This window comes from Saccostrea cucullata, unplaced genomic scaffold (genome assembly GCF_032062105.1).
Source record: "Saccostrea cucullata isolate Sc308-1 unplaced genomic scaffold, CSIRO_AGI_Scuc_v1 ctg781, whole genome shotgun sequence".
NCBI lineage: Eukaryota > Metazoa > Mollusca > Bivalvia > Ostreida > Ostreidae > Saccostrea > Saccostrea cuccullata.
In genome coordinates, this window is record NW_026918301.1 from 67,654 (window position 1) to 92,500 (window position 24,847).

A 24,847-nucleotide genomic window follows, 5' to 3' on the forward strand; every position below is an offset into this window, starting at 1 on the left:
AAACTCCATGATGGGAGCTCGAGATTCGTATCTCTTACAAGTAGATGACTATGACCATGATTTAATTTCAGAGACATCAGTAAATTATTTTCTAATTTTTTATTTTAACATTTTCGATTTGGATTTTCTGTTTTAAAGTTTTAATTTTGATATACCCTAAGGACGATGATACAAACAAAAAATGGATGCCTGGATTGGTATATGTTTTTTGACCTTATTTCATTGCAAATGGTGCAAGTAATAAATTTCTATGATATAAAGAAATTGTAAACCTTCTGTGACGTTCAGAATTTTACCCTTCTGAAACCATACTTATTTTTCTATACAATATTTTTTTCTCTTCAAATTCCATTTTTGTGCTAATTCAATAAAAAGTTAAAAATTACGCGGTGAAACTTGTTCATTTTATTCATTAAAACATGACCTAAGTTCTTATTTTCAAAATGTTTGACAAAAGTTTGTTTGTATCATCTGTCCTTAATTAAATTAATGAGCATGAATCATATATATGAAAAAAAATGATATAACGAATTGTGATAGATATCAACAAATGTGAACAACACTTAAACAAGGACCCCCGAAAATTCTAGACGTGAAACCATGTGCCTAAGGGGAAGTGAGTATCCCCTTTTGAACCGTCTCTCAGTCCTATGTTTTAATAAAGTAGATGAAACAGTCCGTTGTCATATTCAGTATGAAATGTATGAAGATTACGCACAGTATTCAAGCCCAAAGGTCCATTAGAAGATACAAAATAGGAGCAGGGCAAACACGAACCTCCAAAACATCAGAGGTGGGATCAGGTGCAAGGGAGGAGTGAGAATCTCCTGCTGACCGGTCACACCCGTCGTGTACTCCTTGCCATGATCGGGAAATAACAGAAAATATCCGTCTACAATTCAGTGTATAAATAATGTCCTATCAATTAGTATTGAAAACGTCAGTCAGCATTTGACTCAATGATAAATTGTATTTTATCATAATATCAAAGGCCTAACAACTGGTATGAAACACGTCAACAAAAATATGATCCAATGATATATAGGTTATATTTTGATAACAAAGTCATTTCAACCATAGAATTTATTAAATTAATGATAACTTCAAATGAAGTGGTTTAAATGATCTCGTTTGTAACACAATTTAGTTATAAGTTTTTTTTTCATCCTTTTTATGTACACCATAGAAGGTTTTGATACACAATGCAAATTCTTGAATATAAAAGGTAAAAATTAATTACAAGGTTATAAATAACTTCATAGTTAACAAATCATTAAAGGAAAAATAAAAGTTTCCATTTTCCATTGTTATGAACAAACTTCACTATAATTACTATTGTCTTGATTAACTGCTGGTTTATTAATGAATTGAAAATGCATTCACATTAGTATTAACATTAGAAACTCTTCTGAATGGTTTATTTGTCAAAAACCATCAATTTTTTTTCTAGCAGCCTATAAAAGATTTTAATGATTGGAACATATCTTAACCGATATCATCCACATAACTATAGTTTATTTTATTTTTACTGTTGCCTAAAGTTTTCAATCTATATGGAGATAACAAACAGTAACCAAGTTCAAAAGTCCATTGCGTAATACGTATTTGGAGCAGAGCAAACACAGGCCTCTAGAAACATCAGATTTATAGGATCAGGTACCATGGAGGAGTGATCATCCCCTGTCTACCGGTCACATCCGCCGTATAGTCCTTGTCATGATCGAGTAAGGGAAAATATCCGCCGTCAGTTCAGTGTAAAATCTTAATGGGTTAACAATGTAATTGTATCGAAAACGTGATGCCTTCAACTATGCATGCTGTCTATGTCATTGTATTGGAAAAAAAAACCTTGCATAATGTTGAATTTAAATGAGATTGTTGGTATTCTTGTTTTATTGAATTATTTGTCAAAAGTGTGTCTTGTTTTGGAATTGTTCGTGCTCTTGCATATCAAATTAATCACTGAAACAAACTTCATGACAGCTGATAAGGATGTAACAGCTACATAAATAAAGTCATCACGTTTAATTGCAAGTGTGCCATTAATATTTTTCTGAAGTGCAGTGTAGTTGTTCATTGAATCTGATGCTATTACGGTATATCCAAACAACAGAATAAACACGAAAATTACATAAAAAAAAATACAAAAAAAAAATTCAATTAAATAAGCTGAGGTGGATCTTTTTGTAGTAAAATTCAGTAGAGATGTTTGATTAGCATGGAAATAAAAATCTTGTAAGAGATTTAACATGTTTAAGAGATTAGTGGATGAACTGAAACGAGTGTCGAAAAAGATACGGTTAAAACTTTGATGATGGCTCTTACGCGTGTTCAGTGTTTAGAAACATTCGTGCATTATTATGCTGATAATGTGAAAATTTTACATATCAATTATGATAGTACTACGTTGTTTTCTTGACCAGTGATATTCAAAAGATCTTTTAATATGCATAACATGACACATTCAAAAGGTAGATACTCAACACGTTCCAAATGAGATGATTTCTATGACAGATATTAAACGGTGTAATTCTTTTTTCGGTCTATAACCATGAAAGTAAAACATTAAAGGCGTAGGTTTTTCATCGGAGCTTTTGTCAGAAAGCAGGTATTTTTTATTGTTTTATAATTTTGAATTTGTCTTTTAATTTAAATGAGACAATTTAAAATATGTCATTTAAATACACAATTTATGTTACTTTTAATACTCTTTTCGTTGACCTAAACTATTGAGAAGGTATCCATGCTGATGTCTGTGGTCATATTATTTGTCTCTGATACATGAACAAGACTTTTACTGAATTTACTGAATTTCTCACAAGAGTGAAAAGCAGATTTAATCAATAAAATGGCATAATCAAATGTCTTAATCCTTTTTAAATTATTGATTTATCTTAGCATCTAAACTCGTTGCATCAAACTGAAATGTAAACTTTCATTTGCATGTACATATTACAAAGTACACCTGTGTAATTTTAATTTTCCTTTCGTTAAATAAATTGAACTGATTTTCTTTCTTTTTAAAGATTAACTTTATAAATTCTTTCATAAAAGTTTTTGAGCAATGAACAAAACAGTTTAAATCTTCCTTTCCCACCTATACACGTCCGAATTACCTTTCAGAAATCTATAATTTAAATCTCCAGGGAATAATTGACAGACATGTAAATCCTACTCTAACGTTCATAAGCCTCTCGTAACTGAAAACCAGAAAGAGAGAGGCACCGGGAGATTTTTTAAAAACCAAAACCGCCCGGCCGACTGCACACTGCGTTTAAAAATGTAAATACACTCATATAAACTCCTCTCGTTTTGGATTTGTGGAGTTTATATATCACATTATTCCTTTTAATTATAAATCTCTTTCCTTGGAACACGTGCCGAGATACACCTAACTACAGCTTTGCTGTATCAAGGATTGTATGTGCAAACATGGCGGCCTCATTTTATAGGTAAGAAATAAAACAATTTTAATAAAAAATTATATTAGTTTACTTTTATCTGATAAATGTTTATCTTTTTTCATGCATACATATTATAGATTTATATATATTCTACCTACTTTCCTATAAGAAACTCTTCTACGCACGTTTTATTTTTAGATATCAGTTTCAAAAGTTTTTGTTTTTTTTTCTAAGCAATAAACTGCTACATTCTCTTTAAAATCACACATATACTAAACATAAATATTTTTATGCCAAAGACCTATTCAGAAGTCTGTCACTTGAAGTAACTGAGAGAAAAGAAATATTCCCATGCTCCAAAGACATCATACATGCAAAAACCTTAACTTGACTTAATTAAATTTTGTTTTTGGATGCAGAGAGAGAGAGGGCATTTATGATTACAATTTCCATTTGTCCTTATAAGTACGATTCTATCTTTCCTTTAAATTGTTAATGTTAAAAGTGACTTAGTGTCTGTTACATGATTATGCGCATTCCTGTGCTGACAAACTGATAGTTATGTAGTGTTGACGACTTGCAAAAGTGATGTTTTCCAAGGTTTTATAGTTACTTTAATTGCTACCTCACTCATCCCTGCTTATTTTGATATTCTTTTATCAATTAAAGGTTTGGGATCAGAAGGGATTTAATTTGTATCAACATTTAAAATGTAAATATGCTTTCGTCCTCACCTAACCTTCATTTTTTAAAAGTATTAATCGAGCTAGGAGAAGTGTACGTCCTATGCCAGTTCATTAAACTTATCCAAGGAGATTGAAAGTTATATTGATTAGTTATCTAAATTTCTAAAATTTTGTCTCTCTCTGTTATATCAAGCATGCCCCTTGCAAGAATTCAACTCCAATCTAGTTTCAACCAACTCGTTTAAAGAAATTTTGTTTTTTAGTAGTCGAGATTTTTATGATCTTATAACAATGGCCCTTGAAGCACTTAAATTCTGAACTAAAGGGATTGATTTGATATTTTTACTTTAACGGTATTTTATTGTAGCTGACTGTTTAACACTCTGTTTTAAGACTTTGAAAATAAAAGCCAACAGTTTTATTATCTTGCTTTCTTTGGGGAAATTGTTCTTCGATTAGCCTATACCTTAAAAGCTTACCGTTTCATTATAACTCACTTTTGCTCTACATCTTCAATCAATTCTCCATGAAAACCTTCAAAACAGAAATTAAAAAGAGCATTTAAAATAATCGAACTGTTGAACATTTTGGTTAAAAAGAAACAGTTTGATTCAATTTTATACATATAATGATAAACGTCCATATTATCACATGTTTCGACACAGTTAATAAAGGACATGATATTAAACGTCATGGATATAAGTTCGCAATATTAGAAAGTTAACATTCAACTTTTACATAACTTGTCCATGTTGTCTCCAAATGTAAGTGACTTTTAATTAGATGATTCTTAAATACCTCGTGAATATAGTAGAAAATAAGCAGATTCTTCCGCCATTTTTTATTTTGAAAATTCCATCTATCAAATCTTGTCAGCAAATGTCCTTTCAAGTGTTCTGCTAATTTCAGTGTTTGACATTTACTCTGCAAGAAATTTGTTTCTGAGAAAACAAAGATAAAGCATTCTTAAGAACTATTTGTTTTACTAGTTAACAGAGTTAAAGTGGATTTTGCCATTTTCTTGTCTTGTTTGGGAGAAACGTACACGTCTCTACAAATATTAGCCAAAATTATTATTTAAATGCTTTTGAAGTCGTTATCCTTTTAAGTTATTTGTTTGTTGTTTACAAAGATTATATAATTTTGTGTATGCATACGTCTTTCAAACATACCCATCAATGCAAAATCATTTATTTTTTGTTATTTATTTGTATTCGTTATCATTGGAAAATACCAGTTCTAATGTAGGTTGGTTGAATCTAGGCAAACATTTATTGTATGAAAGAAGTGAACAGAAGCATTGATTTGTACCCCTACCTGGTGCCATTAAACTTTGGTCTGTTTCATTCCATCGCTTTAACTGTGTACTGTTGTTATTTCAAATCGATTATCATCCGTTTTCATTAATTATGAATGTGAGATACATGGGTGTATGAGTACAGTCATCTTCTAGATCATTGACGCATTCATCAGTCACGTATCGTTGAACTTTCAAGTGTTCAGCATCTTTGTTGTCGATCTGTACTTGTGCACTGTCACGAGAAGTTACATTTAACCGTGTATAAGGTAGAGGAATGTCAACTTATGGATTTCACTTTTCGCTTTCTTCTAGACAAATCAATTCTTTCTGATAAAACATTAATTACAGATTCGCTCTCAGTTTTCTGCCTTTCTTTTCTGTGTATCAATAGAAAACCAGATTGTACACTTTCTTAATTAAACAATTTTCTATTAAAAATACTCTTGAAACTTAAAACTTGTTTTGTTTAAGAAGAAACATGATGTGAACATTGAGGACATGTTCATTTTCTATTTTAGTCATTAATCTAGCTGTTTTATAATTGAGCTCAATTGAACATTCCTATTCATGATCTCTATGCATGAGATCATCATGTAAACATGGAGAGCTATTGAAAAATCTATTTTAATCTCATTGTGCGTTGTTCCAATTACAAAGGAATCATTTCATAATATAAAATTAATAATTTCTGACACAAGTATCACTTTCATATCCTTATAAAGAACACCTTTTAAAATTCATCTTAAAAACATTCATCATTTAAAAATTTCATTTACCTTACCATTTACATTATGTCGACAAAATAGATTAAGAGTGATTGGCAGTTTTTGTCATGGCTTTATTGATTAATAGTCAAATCAATCATCAATAAATCAATAGTCAAAATCAATCATCAATATACTCAATAGTCAAATCAATACAATAAATACAATGATGTACACAAGGTATCTCTACAATGATGTACATAAAGTATCAATTCAATGATGTACGCAAAGTGTATATTGAACAATTAATACACAATGGGTACAATGATATTCAATGATAAACAATGATATTCAATCAATGATGTACGCAAAGTGTACACATGTATTTACACAATGGGTACAATGATATTCAATGATATGCAATATTATGCAATAATATGCGATGATATTCAATGATATACAATGATATTCAATGATAAATGAATTGCAATGATCAGGTAGCAATGTATTACAAAGACAATGGTCTACGTCGACTTTATCAATAGTATATGACGTAGAATCAATAGCAATGGCACAATGACGGAAGCTCAATTATTGGCCACTGGACCTGGAAGATAACAGGATCAGCAGCGAGCTTCTAGCAAAATTCGGCCACTGGACCTGGAAGATAACAGGATCAGCAGCGAGCTTCTAGCAAAATTCGATTCAGCATTAAAAAACAGTCTGTAAGAATACCATATACTTTGCATTTCAATGAGTCGTAATAAAGCCATGACGCTAATAGGTTCTTTTGGTATCCAAGGGAACTGAGGTTATGGTTCCTATCGCTGGAAGCCAAGGACGGCGGAAATGGATTCTTCTGTTTGAGGACAAGGGAATGGATGTAATGGATTCTTCTGCTGGTGGTCAAAGGAATGGGAAGCCAAAAGCATGGATGGTAACTGAAAAAGGAAATCAAAGACAGCAGCAAAATTTTGTTGTCAAAAAAGAACAATTCATAAAAATCTTGTAAATTGGGAGAGGTGGGTGGGATGCTGAGTTTCAATGGCTGACGGAAGATGGAAAGGAAGAGCAAATGCACATGCGTAATGATGTGACTAAATGAAGTCAGTGCATTTGAGTGAGAGTTATCTTCCCTGAACCTTTTATCTCTATTTGTCTCCATAACGGGACTTAACTCATATTGAGTTAAGTCGGATTATGTCGACAAAATAGATTAAGAGTGATTGGCAGTTTTTGTCATGGCTTTATTGATTAATAGTCAAATCAATCATCAATAAATCAATAGTCAAAATCAATCATCAATATACTCAATAGTCAAATCAATACAATAAATACAATGATGTACACAAGGTATCTCTACAATGATGTACATAAAGTATCAATTCAATGATGTACGCAAAGTGTATATTGAACAATTAATACACAATGGGTACAATGATATTCAATGATAAACAATGATATTCAATCAATGATGTACGCAAAGTGTACACATGTATTTACACAATGGGTACAATGATATTCAATGATATGCAATATTATGCAATAATATGCGATGATATTCAATGATATACAATGATATTCAATGATAAATGAATTGCAATGATCAGGTAGCAATGTATTACAAAGACAATGGTCTACGTCGACTTTATCAATAGTATATGACGTAGAATCAATAGCAATGGCACAATGACGGAAGCTCAATTATTGGCCACTGGACCTGGAAGATAACAGGATCAGCAGCGAGCTTCTAGCAAAATTCGGCCATATGTCTTCACATGGGAGCTAATAAAGCGCGGCATGTGAAGACATCCGCCACATGCGGCAAATTTTGCCCATGCCATGACAAAACTGCTATATTTATTACCATTATGTAAAATTAATTACTGCTTGATATATACTGTAAACCAACTTTTATTCGCGACGACTTTATTTCGCGATTTGTCAGGGGTAAACCAGTTCGCGACGATTAATTTTGGCGATAAAAGCCTATTAAGGTTCCCTTTTAATAGACACATAGACTTTAAGAACCTGTTCGCGGCGAGAAATATTCGCGATGACGAGGCTCTCGCGAACTTCGCGAAAATTTCTCGCACGCGAATAAAAGTTGGTTTACAGTATGCAGTATACTGTAGAACTAGGGAAATTTTTTATGAAGATCAATAATATATGTAATGTTAAATAACTTTTCAATAGGTCAATAGTTGCAAAGATCAATAATATATGTAATGATCAATAACTGTTCAAAAGTTCAATAGAACAATAGTTGCAAAGATCAATAATATATGCAATGCTCAATAACTAAATGGAAATGGTAGGTAGCACTGAAAATTTTGACAAATTATTTTTATTATGTCACACTGAATGGTATAGAGAATAATTGTAGAGTGTGGTATATGGGAAAGGTGAACACCCTCTGGATACAATTTTGGTGAGCCCTGTTGAATATTGAGGAAGTGACTATACCCCCACCTCTTGTGTCAATGAACCAATATATGAGCTATTTATCCTAATGCAAACCTTGTGTGACAACATGGGCCTGAAATAATTTCTTGGCAGCATTTGTGACCCAATAAATTTTAACCTTGGTATTAAACATAATTGAAAACAAGACAGTCAATTTCATAAACTTTTGTAGATGGCGAAGGGACATGGAACCAATACTATTACCCCCAATGTATCATTATGACATGTGGGATGTTGTGTTATGACACCAGAGTTCAATTATTTGAATGGTGGGACCCTTTTCCAGGTGATTCCTTGTTGACCAAACCATCTGATATGGATGTTGTATTGTTTTAAGTCCGATTCGCATAATCTAAATTGATGAATGTGTGGGTTTTTTTTTTTTTTTTTTTTTTTTTTTTTTTTTTTTTGCATAATACTCATAAAGATGATGCAATAACACATACAATGACAGAATTAAGTGCCTGCAAACTTAGAATAAATTTAAAAACAGTAAAAGGTGTTGACAAGTGAGACTGTGTCTGACTAAAATTGAATGAAAGTCTGAAATGCATGGACTTCCCTTTTTCTTTAATATTTATATAATCTTCAGACAAGCCTGATGAATTCAATGTGTAGCACCCCCAATTCTAAGAGTATTACCCTTAAATGTTTTAGTGTCAAACCCAAGAAATAAAATAAATTTCTGTAGCATTAAAGTAATGGAATGATAAGAAGGCTTCACACCAAATAATCAAAAACTGAACATGGAAAGTAGGGTCTAATTGACAAATACCTGTGAAGTATTTTAAATAATGAAGATTTTTCTTGATTTGACAAAATGTGGAAGATATATATACATGTATAATTATGCTTTTGCATTTTTATTATTATATTTATTTGACTATTTATTTTAATTAGATCTATTTAATCTATTTATTAATTATTTATTTATTTATATCTAATTAGCCATTTGTCTATTATTATATTATAAACATAACGTTTTTTTTTTTTTTTTTTTTTTTTTTTTTTTTTTTTTTTAAATTATGGGTTAAAGCTGCATTGTGAAATCTTCAGCTACATGCCACACTTTCTGATAAAACTTTACTGTTTAACAAAATTAAATTACTAATGCCACAGCATTGAACGATACTGCATTTGAAAATGCCAATAATCAGCCAAACAAATTTTCACTCTTTACAAAATGCTCTGGGGTGAATATGTTTTGGCATAATTATATGTTGTTACTCGTACGAAAATTAATTCCGCCATTTCACTTGTATCTTGTATATTATTTTTTGTATATATTGTACATATATTGTTGAACCTCATGTAGCATTTATACGGTTTGAGTGAATAACTTGAACTTGAACTTCCAATTTTTAACTAGAACAAGAAATGTTAAATTAGTAGTTGGGCCTTCAATTTTAACCTGAATTAATTGAGATTTATATTTCCTGACAAGTTTGTAAGTGTTTAGGTACATGTAGTTTCTAACACACTAGGGAATCCTTAAAACTTATTTATTCATTTATCTATTTTATGTTAAATGCCTACAAATTTTAAACTGATTTCATTGGAATTTTTTATTTCCTGAATTTATTTTTGTTCCTGTCCTGGTTAAATGTATTATAATATGTTATTATTTTTGTCTATCTGCAGTTGTTATTTACTATTTAGAAAAAATATTTAAATTACGTATTGTGACATATCTGAACAATGACAAAATAGAGAGGTTTTGTAAACAATGCGATAAGATCCCTTTATCCCATTACAGTGTGTACGTCAATCCCGTGCATCTAATCCTCCATATTTGTGTCCATTTGTATGTGTATCAATTATCGGTAATCTAAAACCAGGGATTGAAAACTGGATTAATTGAAATTTTTATTTCCTGACAAGTTTGTTAGTGTTTAGGTACATGTAGTTTCTAATACACTAAGGAATCCTTGAAACTTATTCATTTGTTTATCTATTTTTATAATACAATGTGTGGCCTACGATTTTAAACTGTTTTAATTGCAATTTTTTTTTTTTTTATTTTCTGACAATTTTGTTAAAATGTTTAGGTAGTTTCTCAGACTCTACGGAATCCATGGAATTTATTTATTTATTCTAAATAAGTGGGTGGGCTTTCCATCTTAATCTGCGTTAACTGGAATTCCTATTTCCTGACAAGTTTGTTGAAATGTCATCGTTTCCCACATTATTTATTTATTATTTTTTATATCATTAATTCATTAATTTTATTTTATTTATTTATTATTTTATTTATTTAGTTATTTATTTATTTTTGTAACCTATTGACTGACAATCCAATGGAGTTTATAGATGTAAATTTTTCCTAAAGTAAGACATCGTCGTTGAACACCCAAGGAGCATGCACTTACAAATGTTGGACACTGAATATTTTGCTCAAGGAAATTATTCCATTTTCCTAGTAACTTTTAAGGATCGTAAAATAACATTTCATGCATTATATTATGCAAATTTGTCATCATAAAATACTTTACTTTTCACTATAAACATTTCAATTCCTATAGTTGCCAAATGAAATTGTATTAAACACAGACATCACAATATACACAAACTTTGCTAAACACAATCTTACCATATCTATGGTCTATGAACGTGATCTGTAGATGGTTCCCTTCTCAATCAGTCGTAACTTACCCTCAACTCTCACACATCTGTGACTCTTTCTTCAAAGATATTTCTCAACCAGTGTACAACATTGAGGCACAAACAATGATGGTGGTGATCAATGTGATGTAAATGCAAAATAAATAGATAAACATTGAATAAATAGCATATATCAAGACAAGCACAAGTGTTACGACAAGACTGTCAAGAGATCAGCTGATTGATGCACGAAATGATTTAATGAAATGACAAGTAAATATTTTAAAACAGTTAAATTAACAAAGTAATAAATGCCACTTTGGTTGAATTTGCAGAAATTGTCTTTCTTAAGGTACATTCACAGCCAAGTTCCTCGCTGCACTTAAAAATTAAAACAATTTTACCGACACATGAATCCATGATGGATGGAATATTTTGCAGTCCGAACCCGATGATATGTGACACTGATCTATGTCGTGGCGGATCCAAGAGGCACGTGATCACTGCAGGATGGCTATTGGTAATGTCCAATGTATGTGGGCACCATTTGTAAACGCTGGTTTTTATAACAACGAAAAGTTGGTCTCGATTTCACCAATGTATTAATACACTGAGGTCTTGTTCTCAAACAAGAGTTCATCTACTGCGGTGGTTGCTGGACGCATGGTTAATATCGTCGTTGGGGATGTTGATACTTTAGATATGCTATGATAAATTCGCACGTCGGGTGATATGGATGGGCCGTTAGTCCAGGATCTATTTGCCCTGATTATGTTCATATTACCGACGTTGGATGGTCAAAGGAATGCAAGATGAAGATGAATATTGTTGAGACTAAACTCGATGCTGAGTTTCAATGGCTGACGGAAGATGGAAAGGAAGAGCAAATGCACATGCGTAATGATGTGACTAAATGAAGTCAGTGCATTTGAGTGAGAGTTATCTTCCCTGAACCTTTTATCTCTATTTGTCTCCATAACGGGACTTAACTCATATTGAGTTAAGTCGGATTACTGAAGAGAATTTGTTTACTGAACTTCACATGAATATTATTCCTTTGTGCATAAAATTACATGTATAATATCATTTCCAATGAACAAAAAACAACATTTCTATTTTAAAACATTTGAAACAATTTGGTTTGCAGCATAAAATTGATTGTACAATTAATGTACTGCAGATGGAATCAAGCATGTTACGTCATCTCCGTCAAACAATTTATGTAAAGAGAATATGCTTGAGTATTTGATTTGGATTGAACATGGAACCATTGACATGCCAGTCCAGTGCTCCACCAGTTTATCTAAACTGTTAAACCTGAACAAACAATTTGGTAGAATGTGGTACGTGTTCGGCTTCCTTTAAGTTTTGGACAGTGAGTTTACATCTGATCGAGGCTGATTGGTAAAACACTTAATTGGCATACCTCGAATGAATTCTAAGTATAATAATAATACCCCGCCATCATCTGTATATGGTCTTACCATCTCCAAACGTATTCAATGCTCAAAGGCATTCTCCGAGTACGATCAGTCTTCGATTCCCGGGACTAGTGACAGAAAAGTTCATATATCATGGATTTCAACAACCTTGTTTAAAGCCAGCAATTCGAAAATTCTATGTTTGCTATAATGTCCTTATAGGCAAGTCTAATCTAACATTGGGTCGTATTCTAGCTGACATGTTGCTTACCAATTGTCAAGCCTTTGTTTCGTTCTGAATTCGACTAAAGAATGTTTCGTATGGCTAACCAATGTACATGTATTAAGCTCTTGGCGGAAGTGACGTACAGGTCGACAAGGGATGCTTACTCCTGCTATACACCTGATCCATCTCTGGAATTTCCTAAATACGTCTGTTTTTATGCCCTCTTCATAGATTTGTATTGTTTAAAGACCTTTTTAAATCGAACATTGTTTGTCATGTTTTTTTTATTTCACCCTTCCCATATTTCTGTTGCATATACACATTTCTAATTCATGGTTTATATCGTATACGGCATCTTGTGTATTCAAGAAATATATTTCATTCGGGTACATTTAATTACTTATCAAACATAAACATGCATGTATATAGATATGGTAGCAAAAATTGAATATATGACTTTATAAGTCTTTACCAATTCTTGCTACTTAATAACCTAGTAACCTAATAAAATTGCCTAATAAAATCATCTCTAATGAACAAAAAGTGCACACCTTACTATTGAAAAGTAATACTTCTAAATGATAGAGTTATCCTTATTCATAAAAGATATATGTACGAGTACATGTATTCTTGAATGCTTTTATACTAGTAAAACATATATTTAAAGTTCCAATTTTTTTAACAAATTTGTCTCCACTAATTGCATGTACACATATGTTAAATGTACTAAGTAGCATTTGATTATTTGCCCTAACCCTAACCCCTAACCCTAACCCTAACTAATGATGATCTGTAATCATGATTTGCAATATTGTTTATTATGTGTAATTTTTTGTCTCATATAACAGGGTAAAACATTGAAGTCTGTAGACTTTGCTGTGTACAAAATATGCTAAAGAATTACTGTATTTTTTTCCTTAGTACAAGAAAGAAGGAACGCGAAAGGAAAGCAAGACGCCAAGAACACATGAATAAACGGGGTCAAAGGTCAGTAGGTCAGAGTGACCTGAGTAAAAAAAAAAATCCAACGAGTATTTTAGACACATCGATGCTACAAAAAATGAAAATGATCTCGCTATATATTTAGGATTTTCGTTGTATATATGCTCCAATGTAAATAGAAAAGGCACATTTCTGGGTTGCTAGGAAATATAATATTTAATTAGTTCGCTTATCTTTTGTTAGTAAACGAAAAACAAACTGTATTATACAAATATTGCTTTAAAGTTCATGAAGAATGAAGACATGGGAAAACAAACGGATTAATCTGAATTATTGATTGTTTAGGATGACAGCATAATAAATATTTTCAATCTAATAGATTTGTTTTCTTGTACAGCACCCCAAGGTGAGACTACAATATGATTTCCCTTAAATGTGTCAGATAGAAATTCCTCCCCTGAAAAGAAAGTTTAATCCATGAGGAAAGAAATCGCAAAATTAACTGTGCTATAATCAATAACATGTAAACTAGAATCAAATGCACATTTTTTCCATGAAAAAATACTTAACATGTTAAGAAAACTAACTAGTGTCATTTTAAAAATAAATTTTCTTATCTGCAAGATTCGCAGATTAACTCTTTTAGTTTAGTTAATATTTTAACATATGTAATTACATATTAAACGTGAATTAAAGTGAAATATTATGAACATTTAAGGAGAAAATGATGGTTATATGCGAAGTTTTCTTTTTCCTAATTTGTAAAAATACTACATGTAGAATGGTGTAATAGTCTACTATATCAATCGCTTTCATTTTCAGACAAATGGACGAGAAGGATGATCCTCTGGTGATTCTTAAAGATGACATAGAGAAGATCAGACTTTCATTATCTGACTCCTCCTTTACTCATAGGTATTATTTATATACAATATAACTATATACTCTATGTGTTCTATGTATGGAGTATACGTATATGTTTTGTATAAATTAAAGTAAATTCTCAATAACTTGGGTCTAGCAGAAATCTTTTACATAAAATATGGAGTAAACGATCAGCATTCAAGCTCAAAAATCCAAAATCTCTAAAACATCAGAGGTGGGATCAGGTGCCATGGAAAAGACAACATTCATACATGTCAAAGGGATTTAACTGGTTCACAATTTTAAAACAAGTTTAATTAATTCTCCTTCAATTGTGTACCAAGAGTGCCCAAAAAGCTTGGCATTTTTAGACAATTTAAAGCGTATTCATGAAATCCTAGACAGCATGAAAATTCAACTAGAGAGAACTTATGATTCAGCTTGACCTTTTTAGAAACCCAGAAAAATAGAAAAGCACCAAAACACTATCAAGTTTTAACTTTCAATTGTTTATAATTTCTTTCATAAAGACAAAGATGGCGACAGACAGAAGATGTTGGACTGCCGAGTTCTATCCGTGTATGCTCAAAACTCAAAGGAAAAATATCTCATATGTCCAGGTAAGTTTAATAATTGAACGCTAAATGCTTTAAACAACAAAAATGTCAATATGAAATCTCTCTCTCTCTCTCTTTCTCTCAAAGCTAGAGTAAAAAATCATTTCTTGAGAGGGACCCTTTATGTCTTCGTTTGAGGGAAAAAACAGAACACTTAATTAGCAATCATTAATTACCATATTCATTTATTCCTTTAAAAGTGTTATGAATTCAAAATAATTATAATAAACAAGATTAAAAACAACATCTATGAAAGAAGCTTTGTCTGTTTGCTCTTCTGTAGTATGGACTCGGCAGAAGCTGACAAAATGGCTGCCGTCTACGATGAGTTCTGTAAAACAATCAACGTCATGGCAGAGGACCACAGAGAATACATATCACATATATATGATGATGAAGAAATGACTAAAAAGTAAGCTTCGTCATGAAAAAAAATCAGATGTGAACTATTTTGTCCTATAAAACAAAGCCCGGGAGAGGAATCGAATCAACATATCAGAAAACAAAGAGGAAAATGAATATCATCATATAAAACAAAGAAATGAAAATATAATCATATGAAATAAAGAGTAAATGACAAGATTGTCACAAAACAAAGCGAAAATGAACATTTCATCCTTCCTTCAGAAGAAAAGAAAAATTGTATGAAATGAACAAAATATTACAACACAACAATTATTCTATTGTATCAAAAATCTTTTTGTTAATGAAAAAAGAAATGAGTGTTTTTAAATTTTTTTTAAACATGATACTCAAACAATTTACAATATATCTTTGGCATATATTTTCCAATCTTAAATACATTCATAGATACTACAACAAGACCACTCTGGACATCCTAGAACTTTGGACAGCTTGTTCTACGACTACAGTAGATTTAATGATCCCTTTGATTAAACAGTAAGTGATGGCAAAAATGTTCTGTTTCCTTAATATACTAGTATCAAAATTATAGTCGTTGGCAAAAAGAAATATACAAGATGCAATGGTTTTTTTTTTTAGATATTGGGAAAATCAAAGCGAATTTGAGAACCTTGCAAAGAAAATTGCTGACACCTGTTGTTCTTGTGTAAAGTTTACCACTGTGGCGGTCAATCTCACAAAACACCCTATCCCAGAGGAGTAAGAAATAAACTTAGAGATAAAGTAACCAAATTCTATATAAACTCATATAACATAGCATTTAGCAATATACATGTATGCTTCATTTAATTTTGTATTCATATGCATTATGAAAAATCAAAATGAATTATGATCAGTTAAATATTGCAATGAAACAGCTTATCACGAAGTTTTAGGGATGCTTCGTTATAAGCGTAATTCGTTATATCCGTAAAGTTAACAACATGTACTTAAGTTACGGGAAAGAAAAATCACTTCCAAATCGCTGTAAGCGTCAGTTCATTATATGCTTGTTGACTTTAACTTTGTTTTACTGTACATTGAAAGTTCTTTGTTTTATTCACTTCAGTTGTGGCAGTAAGGTTTTACAGAAAGCTGCAGAGTCTCTCAACCAAACAGCTGACTTGCTCAGTCAACTGATAGAGGCCATGGTTAACACGTAGGTTCAATTCTTTATAAATACGCTATGACACCGTCATAAATTTCCTTTAAAATAAATACAAAAAGAAAAGAATGTGTTGAAAAACTTTATTTTAGTAGCAACAGAAATGATACGACCTAACTTTTATTTGCATGAGAGAAATACATGGATCTGCAAGTTTTGCGATCTTCTTATAAGTTGTGAAAATTTATCAACAACTAAATAGTTTTTTTCGCTGTTTATTTTATTTAACAATGCTTGCTCGGTCGAAAAACTAATGGTTGCATATTATTTACCGCCCTTGCTTCCATCTATTACTGATGCACCATCAGTTGCAATAGCCACTAGTTTGGACTTCCAATCTTAAAAACTAATAATTAGGAATAAGAGTATGCACGAATAAAAGTCTGTTTACAGTATCAAAGGTTTTCATTTGATATCTGTGTATAGTAAAAGCAATTGTCAATAACAATGAAAAGAAACAAAAGAATTCATTTTGTATTTCTTTTGATTTTTCCTTAACAGATCCATGAAAAATGCTGAAGATTCGTCACTAGACATGGCGATGTGGCTTCTATTCAGCATTCATCATGTCGCCCAGAATGTACTTAAACAACAGAACATGCAAGAGGAGTATGGCATTGTTTGAAATCTTTAGTGGTGATATTGAAAATAAAAATAGTTTTACATGAAGACTAAAAATCAACTGTTAATTTATTTCTCACAATAGATCCGTATAAAAAATGTAAAGAAATTAATAACATTTCAAGTAGAATTATTTTAAAGTATTCCAATCATTTTGACCGTGCTTTATCAGAATGTGATGATTATAAACACAGGGGCCTGTAACATACTGTATTTGATTTTACGTAATCACTATAGTATGTATCCTTTTTTGTATATATATAGTTATTACGTAAAATCAAAAACAGTATGTTACAGGCCCCTGTGATTATAAAGTGTTCAGTGCATTTTGCAAACGCACATGTATATATTACAAGACATTTCGTAGAAAACACCTAAAACACAATGTTTTATATGTAACCTTTTTTTGTAGAAGTAAGGAGGAAGGGGAAGGAAAAGACACAGACAAACAAACCAACGAACAAGTGGAAGCAAAAGAATCCACTGAAGTAACAGAAAGCCTGAACAACCTGCTGACAAAGCTAGAAAATTTACAGATGGAACTCAATAATCAGTGAGATGTTCTGTGGTTACAAAATACTGTAACACTTACCTATCTTTAAAAGAGAAAGAGAAGAATGTAGTTTATGTTTGCAAACGAATGACTATTTGTAATTGAACTGAAGTCATGGGATTCTCTAATATTAATTATAATATAAAGTGTCCTTTTCAATATGACTGGAAGATACATGTAAGTTTCAACATTCATTGAATTAATGTCTTTTTTTATTATAAGGTACGTGGAGAAAAATGAAAAAGACGGCGAAGAAGGAGAAAAGGATGATAGGCAAGACCTCATTAAACATATTTTGATTAGTTTTCTGTTTAATCCACTTGACTGTGTTTTTGTGAAATTTACATTATGTTTCAAAATTTTATTAACAGTTGTAAGAATGATCAACAAGCTATCGACAAATTTGCTGGGGTATACCAAAGTGTTGTGGATGAGATCTTTAAAAAGGGGAAGTAAGTAAGCAAATTTTTAGTTTAATGCGGAGAACATTTTTTGAAACAAAGCGTTGTGGACGAGATTTTTAAAAAGCGGAAGTATGTGAACAAATTTTTAATAGTTTAACACAGAGAACATTTTAGAACAAATATGTAAAAAACATTAAATACGTTTCATTATTTCCAGAGTAACAGTCTGTATTGAAGATCCAAGCGGAAGTGACGCAACAATTTACTACAAACCGGAAGTTTACACTGAAGTTGCAAACTGTTCACTTGGTTCTTGTCCAATGAAAGACCGAGACACTTGGTTAGATGAAATACCCTTGACCTCTGACCAGGTTCTCGTTTCTGACATATATGTCGTCAGGAATGGACCTTTAAAAACGTCTTCAGAAGTGGAAATTGATTTTACGTATATTCCTATGTCAAGTACAAAGAACAAAACCATCAAGGTTATAGCAAAACAAGATGGCGCCTGGACAGAAATAGAAACATCAAATGAGGTAAAGTTATATGATGGATTATAAGTCTTCCAGTTGATTCTAAGTTGATTCAATACGCAAGAGCATGCTCTACTTACCATCAAAATCTAAACACAGCAAACTATTGACAAACAAGATGAGGAAACAAGGTCATCAACAGTTTCTTTTAAGGTCATTCTATATTTAGCAAGTTTTTGTTTTGGTCGATACAATATATATTAGCAAATGCAGTCTATCATTAAGTGAATGTTGCCTGACGTTTTTACATACTGAATTGTCCGTGTGTCCGATTACAACAAGGAACATACGGCGGACAAGGGATGGTTACTCCCCCATGGCACCTGAACCCACCTCTAATGTTTAGGCAAAATCTGTTAGGAAATGGTCTCTAACCTAAACAATTTCATAAAAAATAGCTATTGATCCACATAATATTCATCTTTTTATAAGGGATTTTGTTAACCTTATTATATTTGATTTTCAGGATATAAGTGACAGCAACGCTCATCTTTCTTTTAAAACTAATAATTTGGAAGCCTTCACGTCTTACGTTGAAATCCTCTCTGAAAGTGCAGAGGTGTCTCCGGAAGGAACAACATTTACAAGCGAGGCCAACCCAGATGTCAAGGTCACTTTCTCCGAAGGACTTGTAACCGAGACTAAGCAAATAAAAATAAAGGTATAAATCTACCAAAAACTCTTGTTTGAGAATCTATTTATATTTTAAATCTTTTTTTCCCTTTTTCCTGAATTTTCCTGAATAATATATCACAATTGCATGCGGTATTAAAGCATGTACATGTATTTTAAATCAAAGCATTTCTTAACGAACAATTCTGGCTACTTAATACTGTCTGTCAATAAGACTTCATATTTAATTTGCTAATAAGACTCTAGATATATATCATGATATTTAATCCAAGGTTATTCCTTACGACTTGAGGGAGGTGGCGGCTCTGAAGGAACAGTGTCCAGACTCCATTAGAGGGATCGTCTCGGCCTCTGACGCGGTGGAGATCAGAATGGATGGAGATTGTGACACCAACAAAACCTTTACTGTCCAGGTTTCCATGGACGATGAGGAGGATCCGGACACACAACTAGTAGTCATCAGGTAAGTATATTGAAAGTTATCATCGAAATAGACAGGATTTCAGATTACAAGACATCTGGATTAGAAAAGTTTCACAGTACTTTTAAGAACTATATATAACAGAAAAAAAATTAAAATGATTTAAAATTATCGGATTTCTCTTTTTATGTAGATTTAATGAAGGCAAGGTACAAGTTCTGGATAAGTCCCAATGTCGGCTTAAAAAAGACAGGAACCTTTATCTTGTGGAGACCAAAGGCATCTGGGGGTAAAATTACAATTATCTCTCATATGAGTTTATTTAGCTTACATTTCACAACTTTTACACATGATAATTGAACTGATACTGTTTATTAAATCAACAATTCTGTTTCTAGAATTGCCGTTGCTAGAATAAGAAAAATATTCCTAAACATGAGGGACACAGTTAAAAAGGAATTCCAGCTGATCTTTGGATTGGTCCAACTGTGCAATATCTGTACTTTCCTTGACGATTCCCAAAGAAACATGGAAGAGGGATCTTTCTTTGTCTGGATTGAATGTATCGATAAAAATCTAATCCGGGAGGACGTGGAAAATAAAGAAAAAGCAGGATTAATCGAGGTGAAACAGAGCCGTTCTAAAGACATTACGCTACGACAAAAGCAGACGATCATCCTAAAAATAGATGGACAAATCAAGCTCCGTTTAGCAGACCCTCCAGATTCGTTTAAGATCACTTATTTGATTGGTGCAGACAATCACGTGAATATACCTATGGAAGTGCACAGGGATCAAGAAAAAATCCCATATGCTTCATTTGCATTTCACGAGGAGGACAGTGGGAATCCATTTCATACTGTGAATATTCCAGTCCGAGACTTATCTGAGCTCCCCACAGGTTTGTCATTATCATTGCTTTCAACTTGCTTTTTCTCATACATGTGAATTTTAAAATCAAAGAAGTCCTTCTGTTTTTAAAAATGCTACATAAACGTTTTTAATTCTATTTTAGATGAAGTAACGGCAAAGAATTTCAATAAAAACAACGAAAGTAACAATTTAAGAGAACAGATGAAGCAAAAGGAGGAAGGTTTGGTTCTTTTACATATAATAGTGCATTTAATATATAACTTTTACTTATGTGAATTCTAACGCATTACGCTGAGTTTCATTATACTCAGTCCTAACACAAACCCCAGTTGTATTATTTAAACATGTGTATTTTTATCTTATCATCTTATATTTATCTTTTAGCTGCAAAGAAAATGCTTTCCCATGACAGTATCATGAACCTATCACGTGTTTTGTCCGAAAGGGATGGACGCATGCTCGGTGAGCAATTGGGCGTGGACTCTGCTTGGATAGCTCGCGCCAAGGATGACTGTGATGGAGACATTCTTCGAACGAACTTCCGGGTTCTTTGTGAATGGAGGGGGAAAGCAGCAAGGTCTGCAATGGTTGATTTCTTAATATCATCGCTAAAAACCATCGGAAGAAACGATTTGTCTACCATAGTAACCAACGTCAACAAAAGTAGGCGTGGTCTCTTAAATGAGGACTTTAACTGACTTGCGAGTCTGTGATATACACAATATTTTTGGAATTCTGTGATGTTTTTTTTTTCAAGTTATATATGTAAATCACTTCCAGGACTTGCTTTTGAAGACATTTAGAGCTTTTTAAAAGATTATCTGTCCTCCGTTTATACGATTTTGAATGAACAAGAGTTACTGTTCAACTATCGGAAGCTTTGCATATTATAAGTAAGCGTATGATTAAAGTCATATTTTAATAATAAACTTTAGTTCTCTGTTGTGGCGCCACCGTGCACATTTTATTCTACCTTTAGAAGCTTCCATATAAGTGCCATGCATCTTTTCTTGTCCTGTTGTTCGGGACATTTAGAGTTTCATCTTTTCTAGATCAGTGGTTCTTGAAATTTATCAATGCCTGTAACTTAAAAATTTGAACGGAGACAAACGAACGAGAGTGATCAGAATCAACACGTGATTTGGAGCTATCGCATTAGGTAAGTAAAAAAGGGAGGGAACGAAACTTGAATTTTGATGAACATCTTCATATTCAATAAACGGAAACATGGAATACCTGGTGAATTTTGAAAGCCCTAACACAAAAGGTTCAGAAGTTATTGTCAAGTCCTTGGATACCGATACCAGGCTCTCTGTTAGGATATTGATGGATGATCAAGTGCTCCTTTCTCAGCTGACCTGTTACATATGGACACCGATTGTTCTTTATTAGCTGACCTGTTTTATGTACCCATCGGCACGAATTGTGCTCCTTTAATTTAACTGACCTGTTGTTATATTCTTATGAAGTAAAATCTATGTAGCAATAATCCGCCATCACATGCAAATGGTCTTTTGTTCCACAATTTATTCAATAATTTGTGCATGCTCCAAGTACATTCAATTTGAATCTGACACAGGCTACTGTCAAATGTTTTGATACTCAAGGTTTTCATTCATTCCGTATAGTCATCAACTACAATGACCTTATTATGTTCCCCAAACGAAGTTGGGGAACATATTGTTTTTACTCTGTTTCTTATTATTATTATTATTTTTCTTCTTCCTGGGAAAATCTTTTCCGCGAATGATCTTGTAAACTACACGTCCGACTTAGATGAAACCTTTTTAGGGTCAGTAGGCATGTTATGTAGATTTGCCGAACAAAGGTCATTTTGTGCGCACGTGCTTGCAAGAGCGCGCACGTGCAACGCGTGAAATGACCAAAATAATAGATACAGCCGTAACTTTTCTATTTTTTGATTATATGCTCTCATACTCATAATATAAGTATATATTAGTAGTATAGACGTGTTGACATGGTCAAAATAGCAAGATCTCACGCGCATGCACGTGCGCTTCGCTCTGATTGGCTGGAACTAAAGTCTCAATATTTTTCTTGTTTTTCGTCCTTTGAAATTTTGAACTTAGTCACACATTATGAAGATCTACAGCATGATATATAATAATTTTCATGAAAGCACGTACATACGCGTGTGCTGGCAAGAGCGCGCACGTGCAACATGTGAAATTACCAAGATAATGGATGAAGCCGTAACTTTTATATTTCTTAATGGAATTTTTTGAAACTCACAATGCATGAATAAAGTAGTAGTATGGACAAGATGACATGGTCAAAATTGCAAGATCTTACGCACATGCACGTGCGCTTTGCTCTGATTGGCTGAAACTAAAGTCTCGATATCTTTCTTGTTTTACGTCATAATCCTCTGAAATTTTGAACTTAGTCACATATTATGAAGATCTACAGCATGATATATAAGAATTATCATGAAAGCACGTAAATCCACGTGTGCTGCAATCTGATTGGCTGAAACTTTACATGCCTATATCTTTCTTGTTTCTCAACAAAACAGGATGAAGTTTAGAATATGAATAGCTATTATGGATTCCTACATGATATTGCTATCAAAATTGAATGCAAGGACGTGCTTGCATGCACATGCGCACACGCAATGCGTAAAATGAACAATACGTTTGAAAAACGGTAACATTTATATTTTTATGACTTTTTATTGATTTCTGGAATATAAAGATATGTTAATGGTTTAGACAACATGTCATGATCACTTTGCATGTGCATGCACGTGCGTTTGCGAACAATGCGTTAAATGACAAAAAGTTAATATCATTGTAGTTTTTAAAATTCTTTTATGAAATCCTGCAAAACTAAGCATATTGAAATTTGCACAAAAAGGGAGTTGGGGAGCGTTTGGGGAACATCTGTAACGGTCCCCGTTACAATTAGAACTAGTTAGCAAATAAGATGTATCTTCGACTCATTTGTTTAAGAGACCTTGTTTTCTACAAAATTTGACTACGGAAAATTCTATCTTCCTGATCAAAACACATGGCTTCACATCAGCTATGACGGGTCAATAGGGGATACTTCCTCCTCCCTAGGCATCAGATTCCTCCTTTGAAATTTCATATATTTGCCTTGTTTAGATTTCTATAGTGTGTGGAACTGTGGATAATTTTGAAACTGATCACTTTTATACCTTCATCTTTCTCATGTTAATTTTTTTTCCCCAAAAGTAACTCAAAATCCTATGTCAGATTGGGTTTTTTTTAAAGATGAAAAGTGTGTATATATATATATATATATATATATATATATATATATATATATATATATATATATATATATATATATATCACTAAAAAGTTTCCCCAAAATTCAGAGAAAAACTGCAAATAATAAAACATTTTTATTTCATAGATGCAACAAAACAAATTAGTATAAAAAATATATAATAAAAAGAATATGAACACATATTTACTGAATGCACTGAATTCATATTACAAGAGGGTTGCAAGACGATTCATTTACTGGAACATACCAATCACTTTCCAAACATATATAAATAAATGATCATATTGAAGTTCACAGTGTCCCATATAATTAAGTTTAATAATTAACCGACCATTTCCTCTTTCACTGCTTGACTTCTGGTTGACCTCTAATGTGACTTTTAGTTGACCTCTGACCTGACTTCCGGTTGACCTCTGACCGGACTTTTGGTAACCCTCAGATTTCTGGTGGTGATGTGCCGTAGTCTTCATCTGTCTCTATCCCAACCTCATCCTACATAAGCAAATACAATGTCATTAACAATTCAACATTAATAATTTAACATCTGATTTTCACATACATGTATATAAATACTGGTAAGATTTTTTTTCATTTCTACTTTTGTAGTTCTAAGTTTTTTAACCACTGATTTACCATAACCCCTTCAAATGGAACATAGGCAAGTTTATAATTCGTTTCACAGTCAACATTTTCTAACAGTTATTAAGTAACTAATGAACATGAAAAAAACCCAGA

General features: G+C 32.3%; 2 protein-coding genes and 1 long non-coding RNA gene across 3 annotated transcripts in view; 1 reads left to right on the forward strand and 2 right to left on the reverse strand.

Moving 5' to 3' along the window:
- Positions 1 to 3,181: 3,181 nt before the first annotated feature.
- LOC134262579 (uncharacterized) lies at positions 3,182 to 21,780 on the forward strand. Its single transcript, XM_062744973.1, has 19 exons — positions 3,182 to 3,452; positions 13,730 to 13,795; positions 14,573 to 14,665; positions 15,145 to 15,234; positions 15,515 to 15,643; positions 16,042 to 16,131; positions 16,234 to 16,353; positions 16,703 to 16,792; positions 17,300 to 17,407; positions 17,832 to 17,972; positions 18,195 to 18,245; positions 18,344 to 18,424; positions 18,594 to 18,912; positions 19,376 to 19,570; positions 19,815 to 20,005; positions 20,157 to 20,252; positions 20,362 to 20,864; positions 20,979 to 21,056; positions 21,221 to 21,780. Exons 1-19 carry the CDS (start codon positions 3,433 to 3,435, stop codon positions 21,532 to 21,534), a joined length of 2,775 nt encoding a protein of 924 aa, XP_062600957.1. The 5' UTR covers positions 3,182 to 3,432; the 3' UTR covers positions 21,535 to 21,780.
- LOC134262671 (uncharacterized) lies at positions 6,208 to 7,625 on the reverse strand. The gene is made up of 2 exons (XR_009991061.1): positions 6,755 to 7,625; positions 6,208 to 6,701 (listed from the first exon to the last, which is right to left on the reverse strand). It is a non-coding gene; the product is annotated as an uncharacterized LOC134262671 (long non-coding RNA).
- A 2,432-nt stretch (positions 21,781 to 24,212) lies between the features above and the next one.
- Positions 24,213 to 24,847, reverse strand: part of LOC134262589 (homologous-pairing protein 2 homolog) — a 10,979-nt gene continuing 10,344 nt past the window's right edge. Inside the window, exon 9 of the mRNA XM_062744980.1 lies at positions 24,213 to 24,604. Coding sequence (XP_062600964.1) covers positions 24,548 to 24,604 — 57 coding nt within the window. The 3' untranslated portion in view covers positions 24,213 to 24,547. The remainder of the gene's footprint in view (positions 24,605 to 24,847) is intronic.

What these genes read in the sequence shown, in the direction of transcription:
- LOC134262579 (XM_062744973.1), top strand. Translation starts at nt 3,433, where the DNA reads ATGGCGGCCTCATTTTATAG. An exon ending in GACTCCTCCTTTACTCATAG is followed by an intron (nt 14,666 to 15,144) that starts GTATTATTTATA and finishes TCTTTCATAAAG; the next exon opens with ACAAAGATGGCGACAGACAG. An exon ending in AAACACCCTATCCCAGAGGA is followed by an intron (nt 16,354 to 16,702) that starts GTAAGAAATAAA and finishes TATTCACTTCAG; the next exon opens with TTGTGGCAGTAAGGTTTTAC.